This window comes from Ursus arctos, chromosome X, assembly GCF_023065955.2.
Source record: "Ursus arctos isolate Adak ecotype North America chromosome X, UrsArc2.0, whole genome shotgun sequence".
Classification (NCBI taxonomy): Eukaryota; Metazoa; Chordata; class Mammalia; order Carnivora; family Ursidae; genus Ursus; species Ursus arctos.
The window spans coordinates 10,323,755-10,348,712 of NC_079873.1; the positions used below are offsets into that span (position 1 = coordinate 10,323,755).

General features: G+C 46.9%; 1 protein-coding gene across 3 annotated transcripts in view; it reads right to left on the bottom strand.

Annotated features, from left to right (window-relative positions):
* GPM6B (glycoprotein M6B) overlaps nt 1-24,958 on the bottom strand; it is a 160,222-nt gene that overhangs the window by 103,367 nt on the left and 31,897 nt on the right. The window contains exon 1 of one of the 3 annotated variants that reach the window (XM_044391902.3): nt 16,583-17,607. The exons of the other annotated variants lie outside the window; for them this stretch is intronic. Within the exon in view, the coding sequence (XP_044247837.1) occupies nt 16,583-16,772 (190 nt within the window). The 5' untranslated portion in view covers nt 16,773-17,607. Of the gene's footprint in view, nt 1-16,582; nt 17,608-24,958 lie in introns of those variants that run through there. 3 annotated transcript variants of the gene reach the window in all.

Consider the following 24,958-nt stretch of genomic DNA (forward strand, 5'->3'; position numbering starts at 1 on the left):
TGGGATGAAAGGCACAGCAGAGGGAATGTCGTCAGAGGAACTGTAACGGCGCCCCGTGGTGGCAGATGGGAGCAACCCTTGTGGGGAGCACAGCGTAACACACAGACGTGGCAACCCTGAAAGTAAGGTAACACTGTGTGTCAACTGTGTGTCAATTTTTTAAAAATGCCTCAAATAGGGACGCCTGGGTGGCTCAGTTGGTTAAGTGTCTGCCTTCGGCTTAGGTCATGATCCCGGGGTCCTGGGATCGAGTCCCATGTTGGGCTCCCAGCTCAGTGGGGCGTCGGCTCTCCCTGACTCTGCCCCTCCCTTCTGCTCGCTTTCATGCGTGGGCACTCTCTCAAATAAATAAAATCTTTTTTAAAATGTCTCAAATAATATCTCTGGCCATCTGGGTGCTTTATTCACTTGATTGTATATATTTTCATTTTCATTTCACCATATTTGCTACATCTCTTTTCTTCTGAAGAGATTTCACAACTAAGTATTTCAGTATGCATCTAAAAAACACAAAGCACAAGGCACATTTTCCTATGAAACCACAATACTATTATCATCACTCCTGCAAGAGTTAACAACTTCTTAATATCATCCAACACCCATCTGTATTCAAATTTTACTAATTATCTCCCCAAAATGTCAGTGACGGTTGGTTGATTGAGCCAGGATTTCACAAGGGAGGGCCTGGATAGGAGACAGAGGCGAATCTAGAAAGCAGAGAAATAAAAATCAAAAACTGTAACTTAATAAAGCAGATTAAAAAAAAAAAACAAATGAAGCACTCAAACTTTTGTGGATTTTTTTTTTTTTCTATTTAGGGTTTAGAAGGAAAAATAGGAACAGATGATTTGGGGCAAGAAGGGTGTTTCCCTCCCTCACCATGTGTCAATGCTCTGGTTCTCTCCCCACCTCCCCATCTGCCTGGGGCAGGGGACCACCCACCAGTGGGGGTGCCAAGGAACACAGCAGAGGAGGGTAGGAACAAGAAGGAACCAATGTAGAGATTTGGGCACACAAAAACGTGGGCGAATTTCAAACCCTCACAGAGGCCACCAGCATTTACTGAAGATCAGCCCTGTGCCGGCTATTTTCACACACAGCTCATTTCGTCCTCAAAGAGCTCCTTCAAGACCACTTACTACCCCATTATACAGAAAAGAAAACAGGCTGGCAGGAAGTTCAGGGGCCTGCTGTGTGCGCAGAATCACGGTCCCCTCCCCCTCCAAAGATAGTCCCCATCCTAATCCCGGAAACCTGTAAATACTTTACATTATACAGCAAAGGGGGATTAGGGTTGCAGATGGAATTAGGGTGGCTCGTCAGCTGACCTTAAAATAGGGAGATCAGCCTGGATCATCCCGGTGGCCCACGGTAGTCACGAGGTCCTTAAATGTGGAAGAGGGAGGCAGAAGAATCAGGGTGATGGCACATGAGGAAAACGCACCCCACCTTTGCTGGCTTGGAAACTGGAGGAAGATGGCCAGAAGCCAAGGAATGGGGGTGGCTTCTAGAAGCCGGGAAGAGCAAGGAAAAGGCTTCTTCCCTCGAGCCTGCAGAAAGGAACGTGGCCTTGCTAACACCGTGTTTCTAGCCCCGTGAGACCCTGGTCAGACTCTGACCCCCCAGAACTGGTGTTGTAAGCCACTGTTTGTGCTAATTCGTTACAGCAGCCGCAGGAAACTCATACAGCAGGAAGAGAACACCTTTGCTCTCACAGTATTATTTGAAATGTTTATCTGCCACTCTCTTCCACCGGTAGATGTACTTTTTATAATGCACTTTAAGCTTTAAAAAGAAAAAAAAAATCAGTCTGCTTTCCTCAAGCGGTGCTAGGATCTGAATGTTTTCATCCCCCCAAAATTTAAATGCTGAACTCCTAAGCCCGATGTGATAAGTATTACGAGGTGGGGCCTTTGGGACGTGCTTAGGTCATGAGGCTGGACCCTCGTGAGTGGAATTAGTGCCCTTAGGAAAGAGGTTCCAGAGAGCTCCCTAGCCCCTTCCACCGTGTGAGGACGGAGCCAGAAGGTGCTGGTTAGGGGTCAGGAAGAGGCCTCTCCCTAGGCACGGAATCTGCTGGCATCCTGATCTGGGACCTCCCAGCCTCCAGAACCATAAGAAATCATTTCTGTGACCCAGTCAGTGGGGTTTTGTAACAGCACCCCCCCCAAAAAAGGCCTAAGACAAGTGGATCATTTAGAACCAAGGCAAAGCCCCACAAACAGGTTGGCAGGTGGCATGAGCCACCCAGGGATTAAAACCTCATGGGAGGGGCGCCTGGGTGGCACAGCGGTTAAGCATCTGCTTTCGGCTCAGGGCGTGATCCCGGCGTTGTGGGATCGAACCCCACATCAGGCTCCTCCGCTGGGAGCCTGCTTCTTCCTCTCCCACTCCCCCTGCTTGCGTTCCCTGTCTCGCTGGCTGTCTCTATCTCTGTCAAATAAATAAATAAAATCTTAAAAAAAAAAATAAAACCTCATGGGAGGGCAGCTGCAGTGCAGACCGTCACCCATGGGCAACTAAAAACATGGGTTTTAAAGTCAAATACAATGCTGCCGGTCGTTCTGGGGAAGAACTTTTTTTTTTTTTTTTAAATCAGGACAGCCAGAGGCTTCTTCCAATTTAGACCATAGAATTCCACTCAGGAAGGCCATAATTACTCCAGTTCTACAACTCTGAAAATTCTGATAAGCAGCCAGCCCAGGAACCTTGGAAGTATTACAGCATACAGTAGCATCTGATAGGAAAAACCGAAATGAAGCAGGACGGCCTCAGTCACGAAGAGCTGGGTTCAAACGCTTAGCTCCACAAGCTACCCGGATGCTCAGCACGGACTGTAACGGGCAGCAGCGAAAGGCACGCAGCTCTGCGGGCTCTCCCCTTGGCCACTTCGGCGCTTTGTAGTCCGAGCAGCCACCTCTATCAGCAGAAACCAGTGGTTCCCCAAATTCGCGGCGTGGCGCGGTGCCTGGAGGGCACCCCCAGAGTTTCTGATTCCGTAGGTCTGCTGAGAGGGGACCCAAGAATTTGCATTTCTAGGAAATTCCCACGTGACGCTGGCATTACTTCCCGCTTTTTGAGAACCACCCGTATGGATCTATTATCCTGACCTGAAAGCCAATTTCACGGGGAGGGGGGGCGTGGGTGTCAGAACCGACTTTTCGTTTACGAAGAACGGACCCCGGCCACGTGAATCATTAACAGACGGTTTTTGGCTTCTGGGAGGATTTCTTTTCCCTTGCTTTGCAAACAACACAGAAGACCCTTTGCTTACACACCCACCGATTGTCCTAGAAACGTGCGAGCACACACATGGTTATGGCATCGTCCGAAATAGCAGACCACAGCAGGGTAGAGGCCTCACTACACACCTGTACAAGCAGAAAACGACGGTTCACGGAACCCAGGGTGGGGGATGAGGGGCTTGCAGGGAATGCGGAGTCGTGCCCCATCTCTCGGTCGTGTGGAAAACCAACCGTGGAAGCCCCCTCTCCCACTCCCATAAAATGCAAGGAAACCAGAGCACCCTTTTCAAAGGCAAACCAGATCCGGCCACTTCCCTGCCCCACATCTTTTTTTTTTTTTTTTTTTTTTTTTGCTCTTAGAATAAGATTCCGAACTCTCTACCAAGCTCTGCAAGGTCTTTGAGATCTAGCTCCCACCCACTACTTGCCTTCATCTCTAACCTATACTCGGTCTATACCCCAAACACATGAGTCAACTTTCAGTTCTTCAAATACATCAGTTTCTACCCAGGGCCTTTACAACCTGCCATTCCCTGGGCCCACTGCTCTGGCCCAGATCCACACCAGCTGGCTTCGGCTCGGGCAAGCCTTAACTCAAACAGTACCTTGTCACCTCCACTGTGAGGTCTGCCATGATTGCTTCTCGAACCTCTAGCCCAGCTCCTCACAGTCATGCTAACCTGTTCTAGAGACACCAAAACACCTGCTCACTCTGAAATGATTTTGCTCATCTACCATTCACCAAAATTTAAGACGTGAGAGCGGGAATCTTGTTCATCTCATTCCCCACTCCAGCCCCAACAACCAAAACACCAACTGGAATGTAGAAAGCACACAGTAAGTAGTTACTGAATGAATAAATAAGCCAGTCAAAAGTGAGACAGAGGGCGCCTGGGTGGCGCAGTCAGTTGGGTGCCTGACTCTTGGTTTCAGCTCAGGTCGTGATCTCAGTGTCATGGGATCGAGCCCCGTGGCTTGAGATTCTCTCTCCCTCTCCTTCTGCCCCTCCCATTTGTACTTGCCTTCTCTCTCTCTCTCTGAAATAAATGGATAAATCTTTAAAAAAAACAAAACAGTGAGACATAAGGCAACTGACCGAATTTTCAATGAGAATGACGATCATTTAAGAGCTAATGCTATCATAGAGTCACTCACTGCTCAGTGCTGATTAAGTCCTTTGTGTCTATTAGCTCCCTTAACGTTCGCAGCCTCGGACACAGTTACTATTCCTAGCCCAAGCATGCAGGTGAGGAAACTTAGGCATGAAGAGTAATCTGCCCGAGACCACGAAGCTAGTTAGTAGTCGAGCCGGGATTTGAACCCAGGCACCATAGCTACAAAAATCACACGCTACAGTACAGCAGTGGGTCTGCCTCCCAGTATCACTGGGACCTGGTTTTTCACAAGTGCACACGAAAGAGGATGCCCTTCCAATTCACATGCGAACGTGTTAGATGGTAGTCTCCCATTGTGGCCCTTGGATGAAAACAAAGATTTTCTATGCAAAGTGGTTTAGCTCCTAATACCAACTGTTTGAGATTTCTAGCACATTTCTTCTCAAGGAGCTCCTTTTCCCAATGTTCACATCATCTTTCTAAATCAGGGCAAGAGTCTTGATTAATTTCTATCTGGGTTTAAAAGAATGAAGATCTAGAACTTTGGACAACTAGCCATATCACTTGACTGGGGATAGGCCCACCGAGAAGTGTTTTGGGAGTAAAATTCACACTGGACCTCAAAAAGATCTCCTATGGGGGCGTCATTCTTAGCGGGGAGTCTCTTTGAGATTCTCTTCCTCGCCCTCTGCCCCTCCCCTGCTCACACACGTGCACACACTCTAAAAACAAATAAATACTTCTTTAAAAATGAAGTTCTCATATGAAAAACAGTGTGAGGGGACGCTAGGGGTGGCTCAGTCGGTTAAGTGTCTGCCTTCAGCTCGGGTCATGATCCCGGAGTCCTGCGTCATCAGCAGGGAGCCTGCTTCTCCCTCTGCCTATCGTTCCCTGTGCTTCTGCTCTTTCTTTCTCTCTCTCTGACAAATAAATAAATAAAATCTTTTAAAAAAACAAAAGGAAAGAAAAGAAAAACAGTGTGAAATATCTCAATTTCTAGGTTACATGTTGAAACATTTTAGATATATTGTGTTAAATAAGTTATGTTGTTAATTTTACCTGCTTTTTAATCTTTTAAATAATTTTTAATAGCCTTTTAAAAATGACATATGTGGCTCACGTTATATTTCTACTAGACAATGTAGATCCCGAATATTCTAGAATAGTTCATATTGAATAAAATATCTGAAACAGTTTTCCAAATGTTGGTAATGCCTATTTTCTTGTTCTTTTTTTCTTTTTTCTTTTTCTCTTTTTTTAAGTAGGCTCCACACCCAACACAGGGCTTGAACGCATGATCCTGAGATCCAGAGTCACATGCTCTACTTGACTGAGCCAGCCAGGTGCCCCCTCTTAATCAAGTTTTTAATCTAGAAACAAGTATCTGATTCGTCTAGAGTCTGAATGTCGAATAAATTCATCAAGCCTCCTTCAACTTAGCCAAATGCACAGGGCTGACTCATGTTCTACACTTTATCTATTTCAACAATAGTGCAGTTAGTGGCCGTAAAGCAATTCTGCATTGTTCGCAGAAAAAATGGTTTTAAGGACCTATCAACTGATAACACAAACCCGCTCATCTACAGATTCTGCAGCTCTTCCCTCATCTTTATTTACTTGTATTAAAAGATGCTGGGACGGCGGTGTAAGAAGAAATAACAAGCAATCTATGTTTTCTTGCCACATTTTTTCCCTTGAGAGCTACCACATAATGCAGCATGTCATTACGGGGGCTGAGCTTTCCCACAGACATTAGGATAATTGAGCCTGAGCTCCTGACCAAGGACTCCAGATCAAAGAGACAAAGACATAAATAAAAGACAGAAGGAAATATACAATCTCTAGCCTGCAGAAGTATTCTAAATACTGAGAGGATCCCTGGAGTGATGGACCCGGAGGACGAGACCCCATAGAGTGTTTGGCCCACCCTGAAATTCAGAGGGAGACGGAGACCCGGAGGAAGGGACAGGAAACTAACATTAGTTGAGCTTCTACATATAGTTTGCCTATGTTGTCACGGGCCACGAGCCACCACTGAGCACTTGATCGGGGCCTTGACACCCTCCTAAAGGCATAAAGGTGCTTATAACCCTGTGTGCTTATAACCTTTACTTAAGGAGAAATCAAGTAACTTGTTAGTGTAGGAGTTTTGTCCCCCACTCTGCATTCCCAGGAGAGGGCATCTTTTTTAACCATTCTGTACCATTTTTCTAACAAAGGCTATATAAACTGTGCATAAGTAAGCTATGATTATACATGGAGAACTGGGTTATTATAAAGTATGCAGACACTATATAAAAAACAAAGTTTCTGGTACTTCATTTCATCCCAAACATATTAGCTAACACAAGCAACTAAATACTCCATTAATCATCATGCTTCCCACCTGAAAAAGGAGAATTCTTTGCTGTTCAAATACATGTCCAGGAAGTGTAAGCTCAATACCTTTCTTTTTCCTCCAGTAAGTCACCCCTGGGGTGAACAGAGGCAACCTCCCAAAATATCTGCTAGAGTTTTGCAACGGTCAAAGCACCACGAAGATTTGTTGGGGAAGGGAGAAGGCGAGGACCTCCAGAAGTGGCCCTGCTCCCCATCCTGGCCTCGGCTATTTCTGCCTCCCGCTCCGCAAAATCTCCAGGGGCAGGGGGAGGGCGTGTCTGAATGGGAGGGGGGCGTGCTCACCCTCCTAGGGACACGAAGGTGCTCATCGCTCTATGCGTGTGCAGACATGCTGCAGTGCCCAGACACCTCCTGTGGTCCCACGTCCCTCCACCTGGCGTCACTGCCACCGACCAGAGTGACCAAGAGTGACAGAGCAAGGGAAGTGCAGTCAGATGTTCCACAGCAGGGAATGTACATGGCCGGGAAACAACGCTTGCCTTATACGGGAAAACCATACAGCATTTCGTAAAATGCTGGATTTTGAGAAGTTTTAGTTTTTCACTCCGATTGCTTCCAACTGTTATCATAACGGGCCCTAGTGAAAAACGGACACGTCTTTTTTTTTTTTTTTTAAGCTAAAACACAGAGAAAAAGCACATCTGAAAAGCACAAAAACTGACATTGTACACTTCGGTGATATACTTGTAACTGGTTAAATGAGCGACAGAAATGCAATGTTGACCTTGCTATCTATCCCCTTCTCCTGATTCTACAACTCACAAGCACAAAATGCTTATTGTTTTTCCCATAAAGTGCTGCAAAGATTAGTATTCTACATATGCATCAATGCAAATTTATTCAAATTTTAAGCTAATGAATTAGAAAGCAAAATCTCATCCTGAATTTTCATATTTAATCAATGATTAATTTAACCCAATGCCTTTAGGAACTCAACTGATCTCTTTGTAGGCTACCACATTTTTCTCTGGCAAAATCTTAGCACATGCCCCATAAATACCGCATTCCTTCATCTGTACGTTTATAGTACTGTATGTATCAGGATATAGCTGCTTCACTTGAGCATGTGAAAAATACTCCTATTATGCATCCACAATATTTATAAGTTCCAGCACTGTTGACATTACAGGGCCTGGAAGGGACAGAGCCCCTATATGAGCCAGCCCTCCGTACTCAAATTTCAAGACCTTTCCCCTCTCAGCCTCCATGAAGGGAGGCCATCAAACCCTAAGCACTCAGTCTTCTGCGGACATCGTCACTTCCCCAGCTCTCAACATGACTGACATTGAACTAAAGAGAATGACTTCTTCTGGGTCCCATTTCTCTCTACGGTAAGTCATTGCTGAATCAAAGATAATGACAGTGAAATATCGAAGCCCTATTCTCAATGGTTGGTGCATGAAGGGTACTAAGCGGCAGATGCCCCCTCTAATAGTGGCCTTCATCTTCCGACTACATTAACTGCAGTCCGATCCGTGTCTAGTTTTTGGAGTGTTTCCACTGCTGGTAACAAACAGTAGGTCAAGTTCAAATGACGATGAGCAAAGTGGAAAGAGTTAGTTCAGTTAAGTACCTTAGGTTTCCCGGTTTGGGTAGGGCTCTAGAGACATCTTGGGGGAAGAGACAGGGAAGGGTGAGCAGCACGAACCTCCTCATACTGGCTTGACTACACCAGAAACAAGGGTGGCGAGAGGACAGCACCTCTCTCCATAGCGCAGTCCTCCTGGGAGCCCACTGGTCAGCTTCCATCAGACCTGCCAGCAACAGGACCCCTCAGCCTTACTCCCCTCCTCGTTGAAGCCAAGGGTAGAAACAGCGACCCGCAATGCTGGGAGAGAAGGATGGTGTGGTGAGGCACTGAGTCTTCATGTTGGCTGCACCTAAGAATCACCTGGGGTAGGGGGGGCGTCCACCGTCCCCAGCCAGGCTGCACCCCGGAACCATCAAATCCGAATCCCTGCCTGGGGGGTGGAAACCAGAGAGAAGCTTGTAAAGCTCCTCAGCTGATTCCAGTGGGCAGCAAAGTTTGAGAACCCGGGATATACGGAGCATATCAGAAGGATTTTTTGGTTTCAACATGACCACTCCTCTACCCTCAAAATTCATGCATTATGGAGCCGATGCTCCTAACCATAGAGTTTTATATTCTATGGGTGGGGTGACTACAGGGAAACAGACTGAGAACCACTGAGTCAGAGAATCCCCAGGGCCCCCCGTTCAGCACTCAGGGTCCATTTTTCTGTGATTCCAGGGGCGTCTCACAGGATATACGGAACGTGATAAACACGAATGGAAAATGTCACAATTTTGAAACATTTCTCCAGGCAGCCGTGGATTACCGTAAAGTCCACTTTCTTGCAGAAAAGCCATTTGATTATAAGCTCGGTACTGGGAAAAAAGCTTTCAATCATGAGGGATCTTCCACCATTCCCACAAAACTCTGGAAGGTAAAATTAATTACCTTCGATGGTATTTCATGTGAAGCCGCAAAGGATATAGAGCAATGCGTATTTCTTTTCCTCTCACCCCACTAAATGCAATCGGGAGTTGCGATGTCACATGGTTTCCAACCGAGCCAATATTTGGCAGTTCAAAACCCTGCCCTGTCAGCCACGTCGCTCTTTGTTCAGTGGCCCCGAACGCGCTGAAGCATTATGCCCCGGCTCTCAGCGAGGACGAAGAGAAACACGTTCTTTTCTCTGCAAGAGAAAGATGTAACTTTCTGCCTTCTAGTTTTCTTCTACACAGGGCCAGATTATTTCATTCCATCCATTCGGTTCCTACAACTCCCCCCGCGCTCCCCCTCCCTCCCCCCCGTTTTGCCTGGTGATGCTTTTAAAAAACCGAGAACAGAAATGAAGTCGAAAAAGAGTGGTTTTTTTTGCCTTCTGTCTCCCAAGCCAATTATCTACAACAGAATCACAACTGATTCCGATGGTAACAATATCTCTTTCTCTGTGAAATATTTTCGCATGGCAGACCGCTCTCCAGCCTCCAGATATATACAACACTTGCCTTCATGGGGCAGTCAACGGCTCTCCAGGCCAACTAGAATGGGACATTAACCAGAAAGGAACTTACAGACTTCTCAGACCTGGATGTGCAAACACATTACCTAGAGGCTTTGTTAAAAGGCAGATCCTGAGTCCGCAGGTCTGGGGTGGGGGCCTAAGACTGTGGATTTCCAACAAACTCCAGGGGTTGGTGATGTTGCTAGTCTCATGATCACAGCTGGAGACGCAAGAACCCAGACGGTGGTTCTCAACCTTGGGGCACAGTGGAGTTACCTGGAGAGCTTTAAATACTGATGCCCAACCCCGCCACCGAGCAACGGAACCTGAAGGATATTTGTGGAATGCCTACTGAATCCCAGGCAAACCGTGCTCCGCACTAGAGATACCGTGGGCAACAAAAGATAAGGACCTTTACCCTCATAAGGCTGACAGTTCAGTGAGGCAAGGCATTACCAAATCATCACACGAATCCATAGGATTTTGAGCCACGGACAGGTGCTAGGAAGAAACACAAGTGTAAGGACAATGGGGAGCAGGGAGGTGGTTTCACATTAGAACTGGGCAAACATGTGGTTTATTGTCCAACCAGTGATCACAGAATCACAGATTTTTTTTTTATTATAGTAAGATATGCATGACACAGACTTTTCCATTCAGTGGTATTAGATACACCCACAATGTTACAGATCCATCACCACCATCCATTTCCAGATCTTTTCCATCACCAGAAGCAGAAACTCCATACCCGTGAAACCATAATTTCCCATTCCACCTTCCTAATCACAGCATTTTTTTTTTTTTTAACCTGCCAGGGACTTTGGGAATTTGTGCTTCCATGGCCTGATTCTACGGGAGGAAGACAGACTTCCTAGTTCCTAGTTCAGAATACGCGCCACCATCAGACGTGGAATAAAGCTAGTAGCTCCGTGCTGTTCCTTCAACACTCTCCGGAGTCACTGAAGAGAGAGGAGTGTCCAAGCTCCCAGTCCGCGAGGGCAGAAGTTAGGGAAGTTAGAGCAGGCGCCTCGATCTGCGTGCCAGCGCCAGCGGGGCCGGATCGTGCTCTGCACGGGGGCCCGTCCTGGGCATCAGAGCCCATGGAGCCGCAGCCCCAGCCTCTGCTCACTCGGCGCCAGCAGCCCCCCTCTCAGGCGTGACAAGCAAACGCACCTCCGGACACTGCCTGCCACAAGTCTCCTGATCCTGCCGGGCACAATTACCCCGGCCAAGAACCGGTGAGTAGAAGGATGCTTTCTTCAATTCAAGGGCTGAAGAACACGGCTCAAGCTGACTCAGGACCCAAAAGCAAGCCATATCCTCCCTCCCAAAAGGACAAATTCACTTCTTACATGTGCAAAGCTGCCATGTCTCCACCATGGTGCATATGAAAACCACCTGGGGGGATTTTTAAAAAAATCTCTCTGCCCAGGCAGTATCCCAGACCAGTCAAACCAGACCTTCTGGGGGCAGGGCTTGGGCCTCAGTCGTTTTCAAAGCTCTCCAGGCGATCGGAACCAGTGAGCCAGCACTTACGGCTCGCGCGTGGAGGTCCCCGGAACCGCAGCAGGGGCATGCGTGGAGGGTTGCCTTGGGCCCCCCTGCAGACGTACGGACTCAGAATCTGCGGTTTAACTAGATCCCCAGGTGAGTCATACGCACGTGCAAGTGTGAGAAACGCCGCTCTGGAATTCATAAAAGATAGCACCTTCGCCTGTGAGCAGTCACGCTAACCTTGTTTTCCAGCTGCCCAAAGCATTTCAAATATATTTAAAAAACCAAAACAACAACAACAAAAAAACCAACCTTGCAGAGGGTCATTTTTAAAGAGCTGCTTCTCAAGTGCCCCCCTCTAAGCCCAAAGAGGCCATGATTTTGGGGTGGGAACAGCATGGGGGAAATGTGTCGTGTCTGCTATTGTGGACATTTGTCTGAACTTGCAGTCCCCCAGAGGGGGCCGGGCACACTGCTGTGCACTCCGTGGGCGCTTAATAAATACTTGCTGGCTGGCTCGCCAGCCCAGAGGTGAGAATAAAGTGCATTTCTCTCGGAGTCGGGGGCAATTTGTCCACCTAACCGTCTGCTACGGTCCCAAGTCCGCCGGTCCCTAGGCTGCGAAGGGCAGCGGGGCTGGGGGAACGGGGGGGGGGGGAGCGGGAGACCAGAAGAGTCCGAGGCAGAGCAAGAGGCTGCGAGAGCACAGAATGCATTACTGTACTCGTGGCATGAAATCCACAGAAGAAAAGCATGCCAATCACGGCATAATGAATTCGCTTCTGGCTGCCAAAGCAGGAGCCACAGAACAATGAGCAGTTTGAGCGGCTTCTGTTCCCACAATGCAGCCTTGTGAATGTCCACAGGCAGAAAATTGTGCCTACCATGCACGGGGCATTTTTCTTTCTGGGCTGTGCTCTAGACCTAGGCAGCAAATTGTGTACCTAAGAAACAATTCATTACCGGGCTCGGAAAATGAACATTTGAACCTCCTGCCCAGCTGAGTCCCTGGGGAGGAGACAGGACTTTTCTGGACCCCGTTTGGGTGAGTAAAAGTAAGCGTTCACAAGGGCATGACTGTGGATAGTTAGCTGAATTGCGACAGATGAAAAGGACTTCGAGACGCTCCTTGCCAACGAAAGCATCGCCTGGGCATAGTCGGTGCATAACCACGCCGCTGCCTTCGAGTGTCCGGCCATTATTAGTGGATTAATTTGACAAGCCGTCGATAGCTTCCATAAAGAAGCTCCGACAAGCCGTAAACTAGAGGGTGAGAAGACAACCCGGACTATCCGTTTCTGCGCACGGTGAGGCAGCCGGTGGCCTTCCCGAACTGTCCCCAACTAGCGTGTTGAGGAGTCTGCGGACACGCACTCCCTCACGCAAAAACTGGGCTCCTTACCGATACTGACCTGGTGAACGCAGGATGCATTTTCATTTTAGTGCCTCCTCTGTAAAGCTCCTTCCAAACAACCGAATCGTTCCTTCTTCCTTCCCGGACTCACACATGCCTGAGTCAAAGGCTGGCCCTGTTACTCTGCCTCTCCTCAGCTCAGTCTCCTCCTGTGAAGCTTGGGCTGCGGGGTGGTGGTGTGATTGCTGGGAACACAACTCAACAGATACGTGTGATGAGGGAAGTCCTCGGGAAAGCACACAAAGGCAACACTTACAGACCCTCCAATACCCTTTTCCTTTCCCCGGTCAAATTCAGAAGAGCTTTGATCCATTCAATTCTTTCTTTCTTTCTTTCTTTCTTTCTTTCTTTCTTTCTTTCTAAGATTTTGTTTATTTATTTGAGAGAGAGAGAGAGCGCGTGCGCACGCGTGCGCAGGGGGAGGGGCAGAGGGAGAGGCAGACTCACTACTGAGCTGGCGCCCTCCCTTCAATTTTCTTGAAATCATCTATGGTAACCTGTCTCCCTCCTCCCTCCCTCCCTTTGAGGCTCCAGCAAGTTCCATGGGGTACCAGTTGATTCCACGAAGAACTTGGGGCCTCTTTCCTGAGGCTTCTGTCCAAAATAAATGGTCTTATATGCAGCGCACGAGGGTCAAAAAGTACACATTTTCACCCTTTTCCAACCGTCTGCCCGATTTTTTTAAATTTTTAAAGTAATCTCTATTCCCAGCGTGGGGCTCAAACTCATGACCCCAAGATCAAGAGTCATATGCTTTACTGACTGAGCCAGCCAGGTGCCACCTCCCAATTTTTTTAATTTATACGCCTCTATTACTTGGGAATAAAAGCTCATATATTCCCAAAGCCTGTAAACTGAGGTACATATTATAAAGTACCAAAGTATGTATATTAAATATAAGTTTAATTTATTTTTAAATAAATACAGATGTGTCAGTATGTCCTTCTCGTGACCAATGAACCACCTTGTGCATCCCACTTTGGTGACCATGACTCTATTCTCCCACATTCTACTCAAGTGTGTCCCCCCCTGGGTAAAGATAATTTGAGGCAATGAAAAAGAAAGAAAGTACAAATCTGTTCTCTGATTTGTGTCATGAAAATTTAGTTTTAACCTTAAATGCATTTCTGGGAGTTTCCTTTCCTTTACAAATGTTCTGGCATAGAATTCCAATTCCATTTTCCTTACAGCACTTTGCTGTGCAGTGTGGTAACTCATTATCAATGAGAGGGAAAGAGGGGCGCCTGGGTGGCTCAGTCAGTTAAGCGGCTGCCTTCAGCTCAGATCATGATCCAGGGGTTCTGGAATCGAGCCCTGGTCGGGCTTCCTGCTCAGTGGGGAGCCTGTTTCTCCCTCTGCTTCTCCCCCAACTCATGTTCTCTTTCCTCTCTCCCAAATAAATAAAATCTTAGAAAGAAAGAAAGAAAGAAAGAAAGAAAGAAAGAAAGAAAGAAAGAAAGAAAGAAAGGAAACAAGAGGGGAAGATGTTCACACTCTCAACACTCATCACTCCAAAGTCTGGTCCTACCACTAAAGCAGAAAGGCAAGGACAGGCTTAAGGATAAAACTTAGGAGCTCAAAAGAATGCACCAACTTTTCCTATTCCAGAGAAGGGAGTTCCAAGAATGATCTTCTACAAATACGAAACATGTTTAGTCTTCCATCGTAAGCAGTGAACCAACCAGTTAATGCACATGTGACCATTTGTCCATTAGACCCAAGTTCATTAAGCACCTTATCATGGGTCAGGCTTGGTGCCAAATTTAACAAGTTGCAATCGCTGTCCTCAAAGTGTTTTCAGGCTCATGAAGGAACTAGACATGGACCCAAGTAATTGGAAAACCACGTGATCCAACGGGTAGGAGAGGCACATCTTCTGCAGAATGGTGCCACAAAGGAGAGAATATGAAATTGTCTATGGGAGGGGGGAGGCTCTGAGAGGAATACTGACGGAAGAGAGCAGGGGTTAGTGAGGCAGACAAGGTGAGGAAGGGAACAGGAACAGAACACGCGAAGGCGTAGCATGATGAAAGATCATGGCAACCGTGGGGAGACAGGAATGGGCCGCCATGAAGAAAGCACAAAGTCGACATGGGGAAATTGTGGGCGGTGGGGCTGGAAATACAGGGATAAACCAACTGAGACTTGTAAAAAATGTATGTGTCCCTTTCGTCAACGATCGAATCGATTTCTGAGATCTTTCACAAAATTCCCAGCATGGCGAGGAGCATGAAATCATGCCTCCAATCACCAGTTTAAGGTTGAAAGCTGTAGACACAAGAGGAGAATGGAAGGCCTCTGGGCCGAGGGAAGGATGAAGAGAGGACTTTTCCCTTTAGCAGCCAGAACCGAACCTCTATGGGAGTTTTCGCCTGGAGGCCCCCGTTACCTCCTCCGTCCAAACTCCCGACAGACACTTACAGGCAGAGAGGGCTCGCCCGTGAGGTTTCAAAAGCAGAGGCCCAGCTTTCCTGAGTCACTCTACTCATTCGGAGGCCCGGGGAAGGTTTCGCAGGGCAGGCAAGCGCAGCTGAGGCACAATGAGCACCGTGGGGTCACCCGAGGGCTTCCTATGGAGGGCAGGGGCCCTGAGCCACGCGAGGCTGACTCAACACTCACACTGTCACGCAGCCTCATCCTGAGCAGGTGTCTCAGGAGACCTATCCTCAGGCAGGTACCAGCTCTCCACAAACAACCGTAAGTACCCGGATTTCATTTGGAAGGTTATCTAACCAAACTTCCCGCAGGCGTACTCTGGATTGCCTAAGTCAGGGGTCAGTGAACTCCCTTGGTGAAGAGCCAGACAGTAAATACTTTAGGCTTCGGAGGCCACATGCAGCCTGTGCCACAACCAGAGCACTACGACGGCCACAGATGGTATGAAAATGAATGGGCCCGGCTGTGCTGCAACGAAACTTTAGTTACTGAAATGTGAATTTCATACAGTCTGCACAGATCATGAAATGGTATTCTTTTTTTCTTTCGACCACCTAAAAATATAAAAACCATTCTCAACCTGTGAGCCGTTCAAAACCAGGTGGCAGGCCAGATTTGGTCCATGGGCCAGAGTGTGCCAACTGCGGATCCAGATGGCCATTTTATAACCAGATTTGAAGCCCAAATTACATACCTGAGTTGGCAGGTGTGTGTATCATAACTTCTACCGAGTTAAAGATTTTCATTCTAAATGTAGCATTTCTTAAACATGGTCTCAAGGATCCTCAGGATCTCATACCTAAGAATTCCATCTGAAAGGCTTCGTTATCATTATCTGAGTTTCTCAAATAACCAGATTTCCCTCCTGGCCGAAACTGACTTACCAGCTAGCGTGGGACCCCCTGCCGGCCACACGGACTGGATCTACAACAAAACAACATTCTTCCTGTCAAATACTGGCTTCCCCCTTCTCTCTGAACAACGTACAACTGGAGCTGATGACGACCTACAGAATGTACTAGCCTCAATTTCCCTTCTTTTCCCTGCTCTGCATCTGAGGGCCGAGCCTAATGAAAAGCAATGGTCACATTTGACCTAATGGCCAAAGAGGCAGGCAGAGAGAAGGAGCCCCGGGATCACGAAGTGCTGTGCACTTTGGTTACTGGTCTCTGGAGAGCCCAAGGGTTTTTTTTTGTCTGTTTGTTTGTTTTTTAAGATTTTATTTATTTATTTGACAGATAGAGAGACAGCCAGTGAGAGAGGGAACACAAGCAGGGGGAGTGGGAGCGGAAGAAGCAGGCTTTCCAGCAGAGCAGGGAGTCTGATGCGGGGCTCGATCCCAGGACCCTGGGATCAGGCCCCAGGCTGAAGGCAGACGCTTAACAACTGAGCCACCCAGGTGCCCCGAGCCCAAGATTTTTAATAACCTGCAAGGAAAGGCTCAGACCCCAGAAGCCACGTGCTCACCGGTGTCTTTACTTTCACCCACGAACTGGAATCCCCCACGTCCACGAGGGGCCACGTTGCACAGAGCTGGTTTACTGCCCTCGCCGAGGGCGGGGAGGCGGTACTCTGCCGCAGGTCTCTCTCCTCCTCTCCCTGCGGTCTTAAACACGCCTGGAGAGCTAGTGTAACAGGCTGCAGCCCTGCAGGGCATTCTGTCTCCAGGCCTCAGAGACCTCGTGGGGAGAACTTGCTGGCGTGGAGTCGGACCCCCCCCCAAGGGGTAAGCAAAGCTGGTTCCAAGACTGCAGCTCACTGTCGCTTGGGGAAGGGTTCTCACTCCGGGACATCTCAAGGGATGCCGTTTCCACAGAGCCTAGTGGAGGCAAAGAAGCGCAGCCTGGCCACTCTGACCCCCTCCGGGTGACTCAAAACATCTCTGTCCACCAAGCCTTTAAGCAAGCCACAGATTAAATGAGTGTGTCTCACAGTTGCCGCATGCATGACACAGAACCCTTCCTCTCCAAACTAACCCCCACTCCGGCACCAAAAGACTTGGGGGGAAAAAACTATGCTGTGCTACTATGGTAAATTTAGAGAAAACACTGTGAAATCTAGCGTATCGGACAAGCTAGACGGTGAAAGCTTATCACGCAATTGCCACCCAAACTTGATCTATGAGAGTCTGTAGAAGGCAGTTCTTTTCCTCCATGGATCTGAAGTGTCTATTTCATTTGTCTTATGGTTAGAAATTAATACTCCTAATTTAGCATACTGCTCCGAAATAGCTGAATCACAGGCGGAGCTATTTTACTGTAACTTCCTGCTACGAACTAAATCACAGCTTCATACATTCACTTGCCACCAATTATTTACGTCGAACAAAAATTCGTAAAACCTCATGAGAATAAATAACACAGCAGATCAAACAGTTGGTCAGAAATACGATGTTGGGGGTGCCTGGGTGGCACAGCGGTTAAGCGTCTGCCTTCGGCTCAGGGCGTGATCCCGGCGTTATGGGATCGAGCCCCACATCAGGCTCCTCCGCTATGAGCCTGCTTCTTCCTCTCCCACTCCCCCTGCTTGTGTTCCCTCTCTCGCTGGCTGTCTCTATCTCTGTCAAATAAATAAATAAAATATTAAAAAAAAAAAAAAGAAATACGATGTTGGGTTCTTTTCTGGAAGGTGATTTGCTATGGAACCATTTTGTATTTTATAGCTTGCTTCTGCAGCAAAAGCAGTCTGCTGCTCTTAACCTCTTTGAAGGAAATAATATATAAATTTGCTAAAACATGGAGGTTTATATAAGCAAAGAGCCAACGCAGGCCTCCCGTATATCCCGCCCTTGCCCCATCGTCTCTGACAACCTCTTAGCCCTCAGAGACATAGAGGGTAACAGTAAGCAAGTTGCAGTCACTGCTTTCCCTGAAATGTTACAACATCATTTTGGTGAGAAAAGTCCTCATCGTTACTTGCCATGCAAATATTTTCTTATGGGGATTTTTCTCGTAATGAGAGATCTTAATTTGAGAGTGTGGGCTGGGGGCATCTTGGCTGATGCCCTTTGGTTTCTTTACAGCTTCTAAATATACCCACATAATCGCAACAGCCCGGTGGGGCCAGTAAGCTCCTTAGCATCTCCCGGCTATGACCCTGCCCCACAGCAAAGGCACGCACAATGGCCACTATTGAACTTGGAAGTCTAATTTCTGCAGAATCTCATATAATCTGCTTTTTTTTTTTCATTTTTGGTTGTTTTAAGATTTCTAAACTTGTGTTGAAACACGCTGCTTTCATTTCCCTAGAGGGGAATAATATTCCTTTAGCAAAATTCTTAGGTCAAGCCCATGTGTATTTTGGAACAGAGCAAAAGCTGGAAAAAAAAAAAAACAGATATCATCTGGGGGGACAAAATCGTAGCCAATTAGTAAAAAACCTTTCTGGAAAGTAACTAGCATGGAACAGGATTTTTCAGACTGTATATTCAGGACTGCAAGTTCCAAGAGATGGTAATAGGTACTGCACAGTTAATTATCTTCAAAAAATGATACAATTTATATCCTCATCACGGAAATTAGTAATGGACCTTAGAAGATTAGCTGCAAAGCAACTGATTTTTAAATCTCAGTGTTCCAGAAAGTTCTGTGACCTCAAAATCCCCATTTTCCCTCCAGGAGTAGCTGTCAAATATTAGTGTCCAGTTGATGGAACAGAAATGCTGAGACACAATTAGGGCTTTTTTTTTTAAATCTTAAATATAGTGCTTATGAACAAGAATTTAAAAACATATGTAGCTAGAAGATAAGGAGTTCATCCCTTTAAAAGTTAAGAGAGACGAGACTTCTGTATGCCTGGAAAATAACAGAATGAAGCACTGTGACTCACTCATTGTGAAGTTTCAAGTGCCACCCCGAAGTGAAAGGTGTTACTGGTGTGAAACCATACCCCAGAGAGAGATGAAAAACACAACAGGCAAAGCCAGCTATTCAGAAAAACACACATTATACCTACATATTACTTACTGCTTGTGCTTCTATAAGCTGGTTTTAACACGAGGCTTAAAATACATTACTCAATATTAGACCAAACCATAGGCGACTGCTGATTCCGTAAGCAGAAAAAGTGGTCACACGTTGGCAATTTCATATGGTTCGGTCTAACAGAGGAATTACATAGAGACAGGCAGACAATAGGGCAGTCTAGCATTTTAAAAATTAAACAAGAGAAATTGTGATGGTTCAGCTGATTAACTTGGTTCTACGAGTGGGAACAAAAAGTAAGAAACATTTATTCCAGATGATGAAGGAACTGTTCAGCAGACATGTTTTTACTTGCAGGAAAAAGTCTGGATTTTCTTAAGTATATACAACACGGAGGGAGGCTCAACAATTCTTGCCCAACAGCTGAGCTCGGTCTATAAAATTCCACTGGCCTTGGGATTTGTTAGAATTGCATTTTTCAGATGCTTCTGTACTTCAGGGTCAACAAGTTCTAAAATCATCTTAAATGACCCAACAAACCTTGTCTCCCTCTTAGGAGTGGATCGGCATGATCCAGTTCACATGAGCGGACTAGCATGTCCTCTTCCAAGAAAGACTCTAGTTGGAGGAAACTTACAAATACCTCACAGGAGCAAACTGCATAATATTAAATTCTTTGAACCCAAATGGAAACTTACACTTGACAGAAAAGAACTTTCAAATAATCCATTCTCACATAAGCTACCTTTACCTCTCGCTCTTGTTGTTTTAAATGATTCAAATACAAACTGATTCTATTATTCCATTTAAAAATCCAGAGGCACCTGAGTGGCTCAGTCGCTTAAGCATCCGACTCTTCGTTTCAGCTCTGGTCGTGGTCTCAGGGTCCTGAGATCGAGCCTCGCGTCAGGCTCCAAGTTCAGCGTGGAGTCTGCTTGAGGTTCTCTCTCCCTCTCCCACTGCTCGTGTGTACTCTCTCTCTCTCAAAAAAAATAAATAAATCTTTAAAAACAGTGAAAATCCAGATGCTGCCACACGCATATCCCATCCAGGCCTCAATCTGTACTTGTTATTCTCTCAAGGGGAAAATCTTCCACAGCAAATTATGTCTATTGTTAAAGAGTTTTCAATCTGTGGATCATAACACTGCACCATTTTCCTACCCAGCTGCAAGTCATAGTCAAGAATCCAAAGGAATGTCCCATGTCTGTCCCAAAAACGTCCAGATGGACTCCCACACATCACACTCCAATCGACAGCGGCGGCCGGCATGCACTGCTGGGTCCGCCGTCCAGCGCACTCACACTGCACCAGACGCAGGCCATTGCACCCTTCCTTGGGCGCGGTCTCCTGCCACACGCATCTGGAGATCTCCCTGCAGATGTCAGGATTCCAAATGCTTTCCTTTAATCTACCTCACTGCATTCCTCCAGATCACCGTTAATTTCCCTCCCCGTGTTAAACTGTTAGGCCCATCTATTAACGCCAATGGCAGCGCTGGGCCACCACAGACGATTTGGTGCCACCACGCCACGTTCATGTCCCTCTGGTCAGGAAGGAGAAGGGAGATTTGTAGGAGTCTGTGCTGTCTCACTGGAGGGGAATGTGGAGCTTGCTTTAGGCTAGGGTTTCCTCTTTAGGCCCTACGGACACCGGGGCCAGATCATTCTTTGTGCTGGGGGCGGTCCCATGCACTGTAAGACACTGACCAGCCTCCCTGGGCTCTACCCACTAGTCGCCAGCGCCACCCCGAGATGGACACTCCCAAAGGGCCCCTAGGGAACAAATCACCCCCAGCTGAGAACCACGGATTTAGACTTTCTGGAATTCTGAGAATAGCTTGAGGACCCTTTATAGCAGCCTTTGTGTTCTCTTCGGATATTGCTGCTCAAAGTGTGGCCCCAGGACCAGCAGCATCTGAGAGCCTGTCAGAAATGCAGATTCCCAGGCCCCGCCTCTGATCTGCCGATGCAGAATCTGTATTTTAACAAGATCCACGGCCACTGCTGATGCACATTAAAGTCTAGAAAGCGCTCATCTAATACCCTAGCTTGGCATCTAGCACGCAGAGTCTCATAAAGACGACGATGTAATAACTGGAGGCGCCAAATACAGCCGGCACTCCAGAGTCACTTACTACTCCACGGCTGATTTCTTTCCATTTGTCTCTGGCCGCATGTGAGAGGGGGGAAAGAGAGAGAGGGAGAAAGGGACAGCGGGAGAGAGAGGGAGGGAGGGAGGGAGGGAAAGAAACCAAGCAGGTAGGGATCATGCCCCGGCTCTTCGGCCCCACTGTCGCACGGGGATTAGCTCGGTGGCAGGGTCACTAACTGCATACTCCCCACCAGGCTTACTCACAAAGTGATAGGAAACACAACCCAACAACAGCACGCATCCCCCACGAAGTCAAGTATATTGTTCTAAGGTAGTCTGTTACTAATTTCAAAAGCAGACCTATTTATTGAAAGGAACTGAAGATACAGAACGTGCGTTTTCAACAGGGGCAAGATCACCATGCCCTCCAACGGGATGAAAATGGGTTGAGGAGCAAAATACGACCTCACTCTTTTTCTGTATTAAGTACAAATACACACACCGTACATAAACATGTATACCGTGTACCCGTGGTACAAAGATTTCACCGGGAGGCCATTAGGAAAAGAAGTCTAAAAAGTCTTCTTGCGGGGGCGGGGGGAGATAAATAAAAAGACTGAGAAACACTGATTAAAAAAAAAAAAGATCTCTTCAAAGTCAAAGTTTTCTAAGACCCCAATGTAGTCGTCTTGGGTAAGCGGACTGTCAGAAAACACGCAAGAACTTGCTAGTACTTCCTGTGGGCAGAAGCCAGAAACGTAGGAGAGCCGGTGGGAAGCATGAGGCTCAGGGACAGGGACCAGCGTGGGGACCATGCAGCCAGCCCTCAGCTGTCACTGCCAGGCTGCAGGGACCTTGGGCAATCTCTCCGCCTCCAGTTCCTGACCACCTGAGCAGGTGGCCACGAGGACGACATGCAGCGATTATCGGAAGATGTCCAAAACGAGCTGGCATGAATAAACATTTTCCCGTTTAATCATCCTCTCCAGCTGTAAGATTTTTAATTGCCGTTAATTTGGGCGTTTTTGGCAAAGAAATCTATCCCTTCTCATTTGGATTCCAAGTAAATAACAGAACTTTAGTATATAGTATTACAAAGTATTTTCAATTTCAAAACAACTTATTCAATAGGGTAAAGTCACATGGAAGGTTAAATACAAAAGATTGGTACATCCCTTGTGCCACAGAGGCAGGCCAAAAAAAATCACCACTTCTTCCCAAAGACACAATTAAAAAACACAGGGCTTATGGGGAAAATGGGGTTAGAGATGCCAACACTCAAAAACATCATCAGTAACACATATTAAAATAAGACAGAGGGACACCTGGTGGCTCAGTCTGTTGAGTGTCTGCCTTCGGCTCAGGTCATGATCTCAGGGTCCTGGGATCGAGTCCCGCATCAGGCTCCCTGCTCCGCGGGGGGCCTGCTTCTCCCTCCCTGCTCCCCCTGCTTGTGCTCTCTGTCGAATAAATAAATAAAATCTTAAAAAAAAAATAAGATAATACCCAATAAAAATGATAGTACCATGTTATACACATTGAAGGGTTAAGAAATACAACTCTAAGTATGGGGCACCTGGGTGGCTCAGTCAAGCAGATGACCCTTGATTTCTGCTCAGGTTGTGATCTCAGGGTCGTGAGATCGAGCCCCACATCGGGCTCCATGTGGAGCCTACTTGGAATTCTCTCTCTGCCCCTCTCTGCCTCGCTCTCTCTCTGCCCGCTATATAAAAAAAAAAAAAAGAAAAAAAGAAAAAAAAAAGAAAGAAAGACGACTGTAAGTACTTTACTTCACCTTGAATAAAAACTAGATGTTGGCTGGTGGGGCGGGCATCAGAGAGTTGCATGCAGAGGTGGAGGGAGGGGGCCTAAAATGGGAGGTGGGGTTGTAACGTCAGGCGTGGGTGGGTGTGGCTCCTGACAGGCCGGGTGAGCGAGGGAGCTCGCAGAAGCAGCTGTGCACATGTTTCGTGCATTCCAACTCTGCTCGGTTCAGAAAGATATGGTTTTCTGCTTTTACCTAGTGTTTCACCAGGAGAAAATGGCACATAAGCAAATAAGCAATTCTGATGATTATTGTTCCCTAATAGAGCAATCTCATGGGAACATATTTGTGGTTTCCAACAAGAGATCGCAGAACAGACCATATTTGAGACTCCTTAACTTCTTAATCTTCGATGTGTGAAAATAAGGGATCCTTCTTCTGAAAGATATTTAATTCAGATCCATCAGCTATAGTCAGAAGCCTCCAGAGATGTCTAGCCCATTTTCTGTCTGATGATACTTCCAGGTAATAGCGTTTCTTATTCCGGAGTTTCCAGAGTTCAAGATCTCACAAAAGTAACGCCATGTGCCGAACATGGGAGGCAGCTGTGAAGAGGGTTCTAGATTCACAGAGAGGAGTCTGTATGTAAACCCTTCTGTGACTTGACCTTCTGTGACGTCCCTTCACCTCTCTGGGCCCTATTATCCTACCTGGAAGCTAAGGTTGCTTTGAGGAGCAGATGAGATCAACAGATCTGGAAATTACCTAGGTCAGGGCTTGAAAAATAGCAGTTGAATGTGAATCTGGTTACAGACTGACACACAATCAGGAAGGAAGCATAATCCTTATTCTTTCAAGAGTTAAGGAGCACCATATCGAAAACATCTTTTATTCTACTGACTTGGCATACAGTGGTCATTGAGATGGCTATAAAAATGCAGGGGAGGGGCGCCTGGGTGGCTCAGTCAGTTCAGCATCCGACTCTTGGTTTTGGCCAGCGCTGTGATATCAGGGTCGTCCGATCGAGCCCCGCATCCAGCTCCACGCTCAGCAGGGAGTCTGCTTGTCCCTCTCCTCCCGCCCCCCCCCACTCGCCCTCTCTCTCTCAAATATATAAATAAATGAAATCTTTTTAAAAAAATACAGAGGAAACAGAAAATAAACAGCTCAAACACTAAGGTAGTTTATAGACACAGAAAGGCGTGGGGGAAAGCAGCAGCTTCTAGCGACCTGGAGAGAATTTCATTTCCTCCCTCAAGATTTTACTAGCTTTTGTCTCTCCCTGGCTTCCTGAGTTACAGTCTAGAATGTCCCACTTCCTTGTCTAAAAAGATGCCAGGACGCCTGGGTGGCTCAGTGGGTTAAGCGTCTGCCTTCAGCTCAGGTCATGGTCCATCAAGCCCTATATTGGTCTCCCTGCTCAGAAGCTGGCGTGGGGGGGGGGCAGCCTGCTTCTCCCTCTCCCTCAGTCCCTCCCCCCCACTCGTGCTCTCTCTCTCACTTGCTCTCAAGTAAAGAAAATCTTTATAATAAATAAATAAATAAGTAAATAAATAAGTAAATAAATAAGTAAATAAAATAAATAGAAGATGACATCTCCTGAGTCTATAAAAATTCTTCTTGCTCAATCCAGTCCTCCTGTCATGGCGTTTATGGCGTTTGAGGGAGTCTCAGAGCATCTGACATGGTTTCACTCTTCCCTAACCCTGCCAGGAATAAGGACCTCTTGTTCCCAAAGTCCAGCCAGACGCACAGGGTCAGCGCTGCAAATTCCAAAGAATTTGGCTTGCTCGTTTTGGGGACTCCACGTTCAAATCTGCTTCTGGAGCAGAGAACATACACTTGTTCCTGAAGACGGACACAGACCACAAGACCTCGGCTGTGAACTCGACGAATTCTCCTTCCTATTACACTCCACTCAACCAATTACTGAAATTCAGACCCCAGAAAGCTTTCCCAACTAATAAAGAGATGCTTTGAAGGCCAAAGTCTGCCTACTAATTTTCCATTACAAATTAATTAAGTGACCTCTGATATTAAGTTTTATTATTAAAAAAGAAT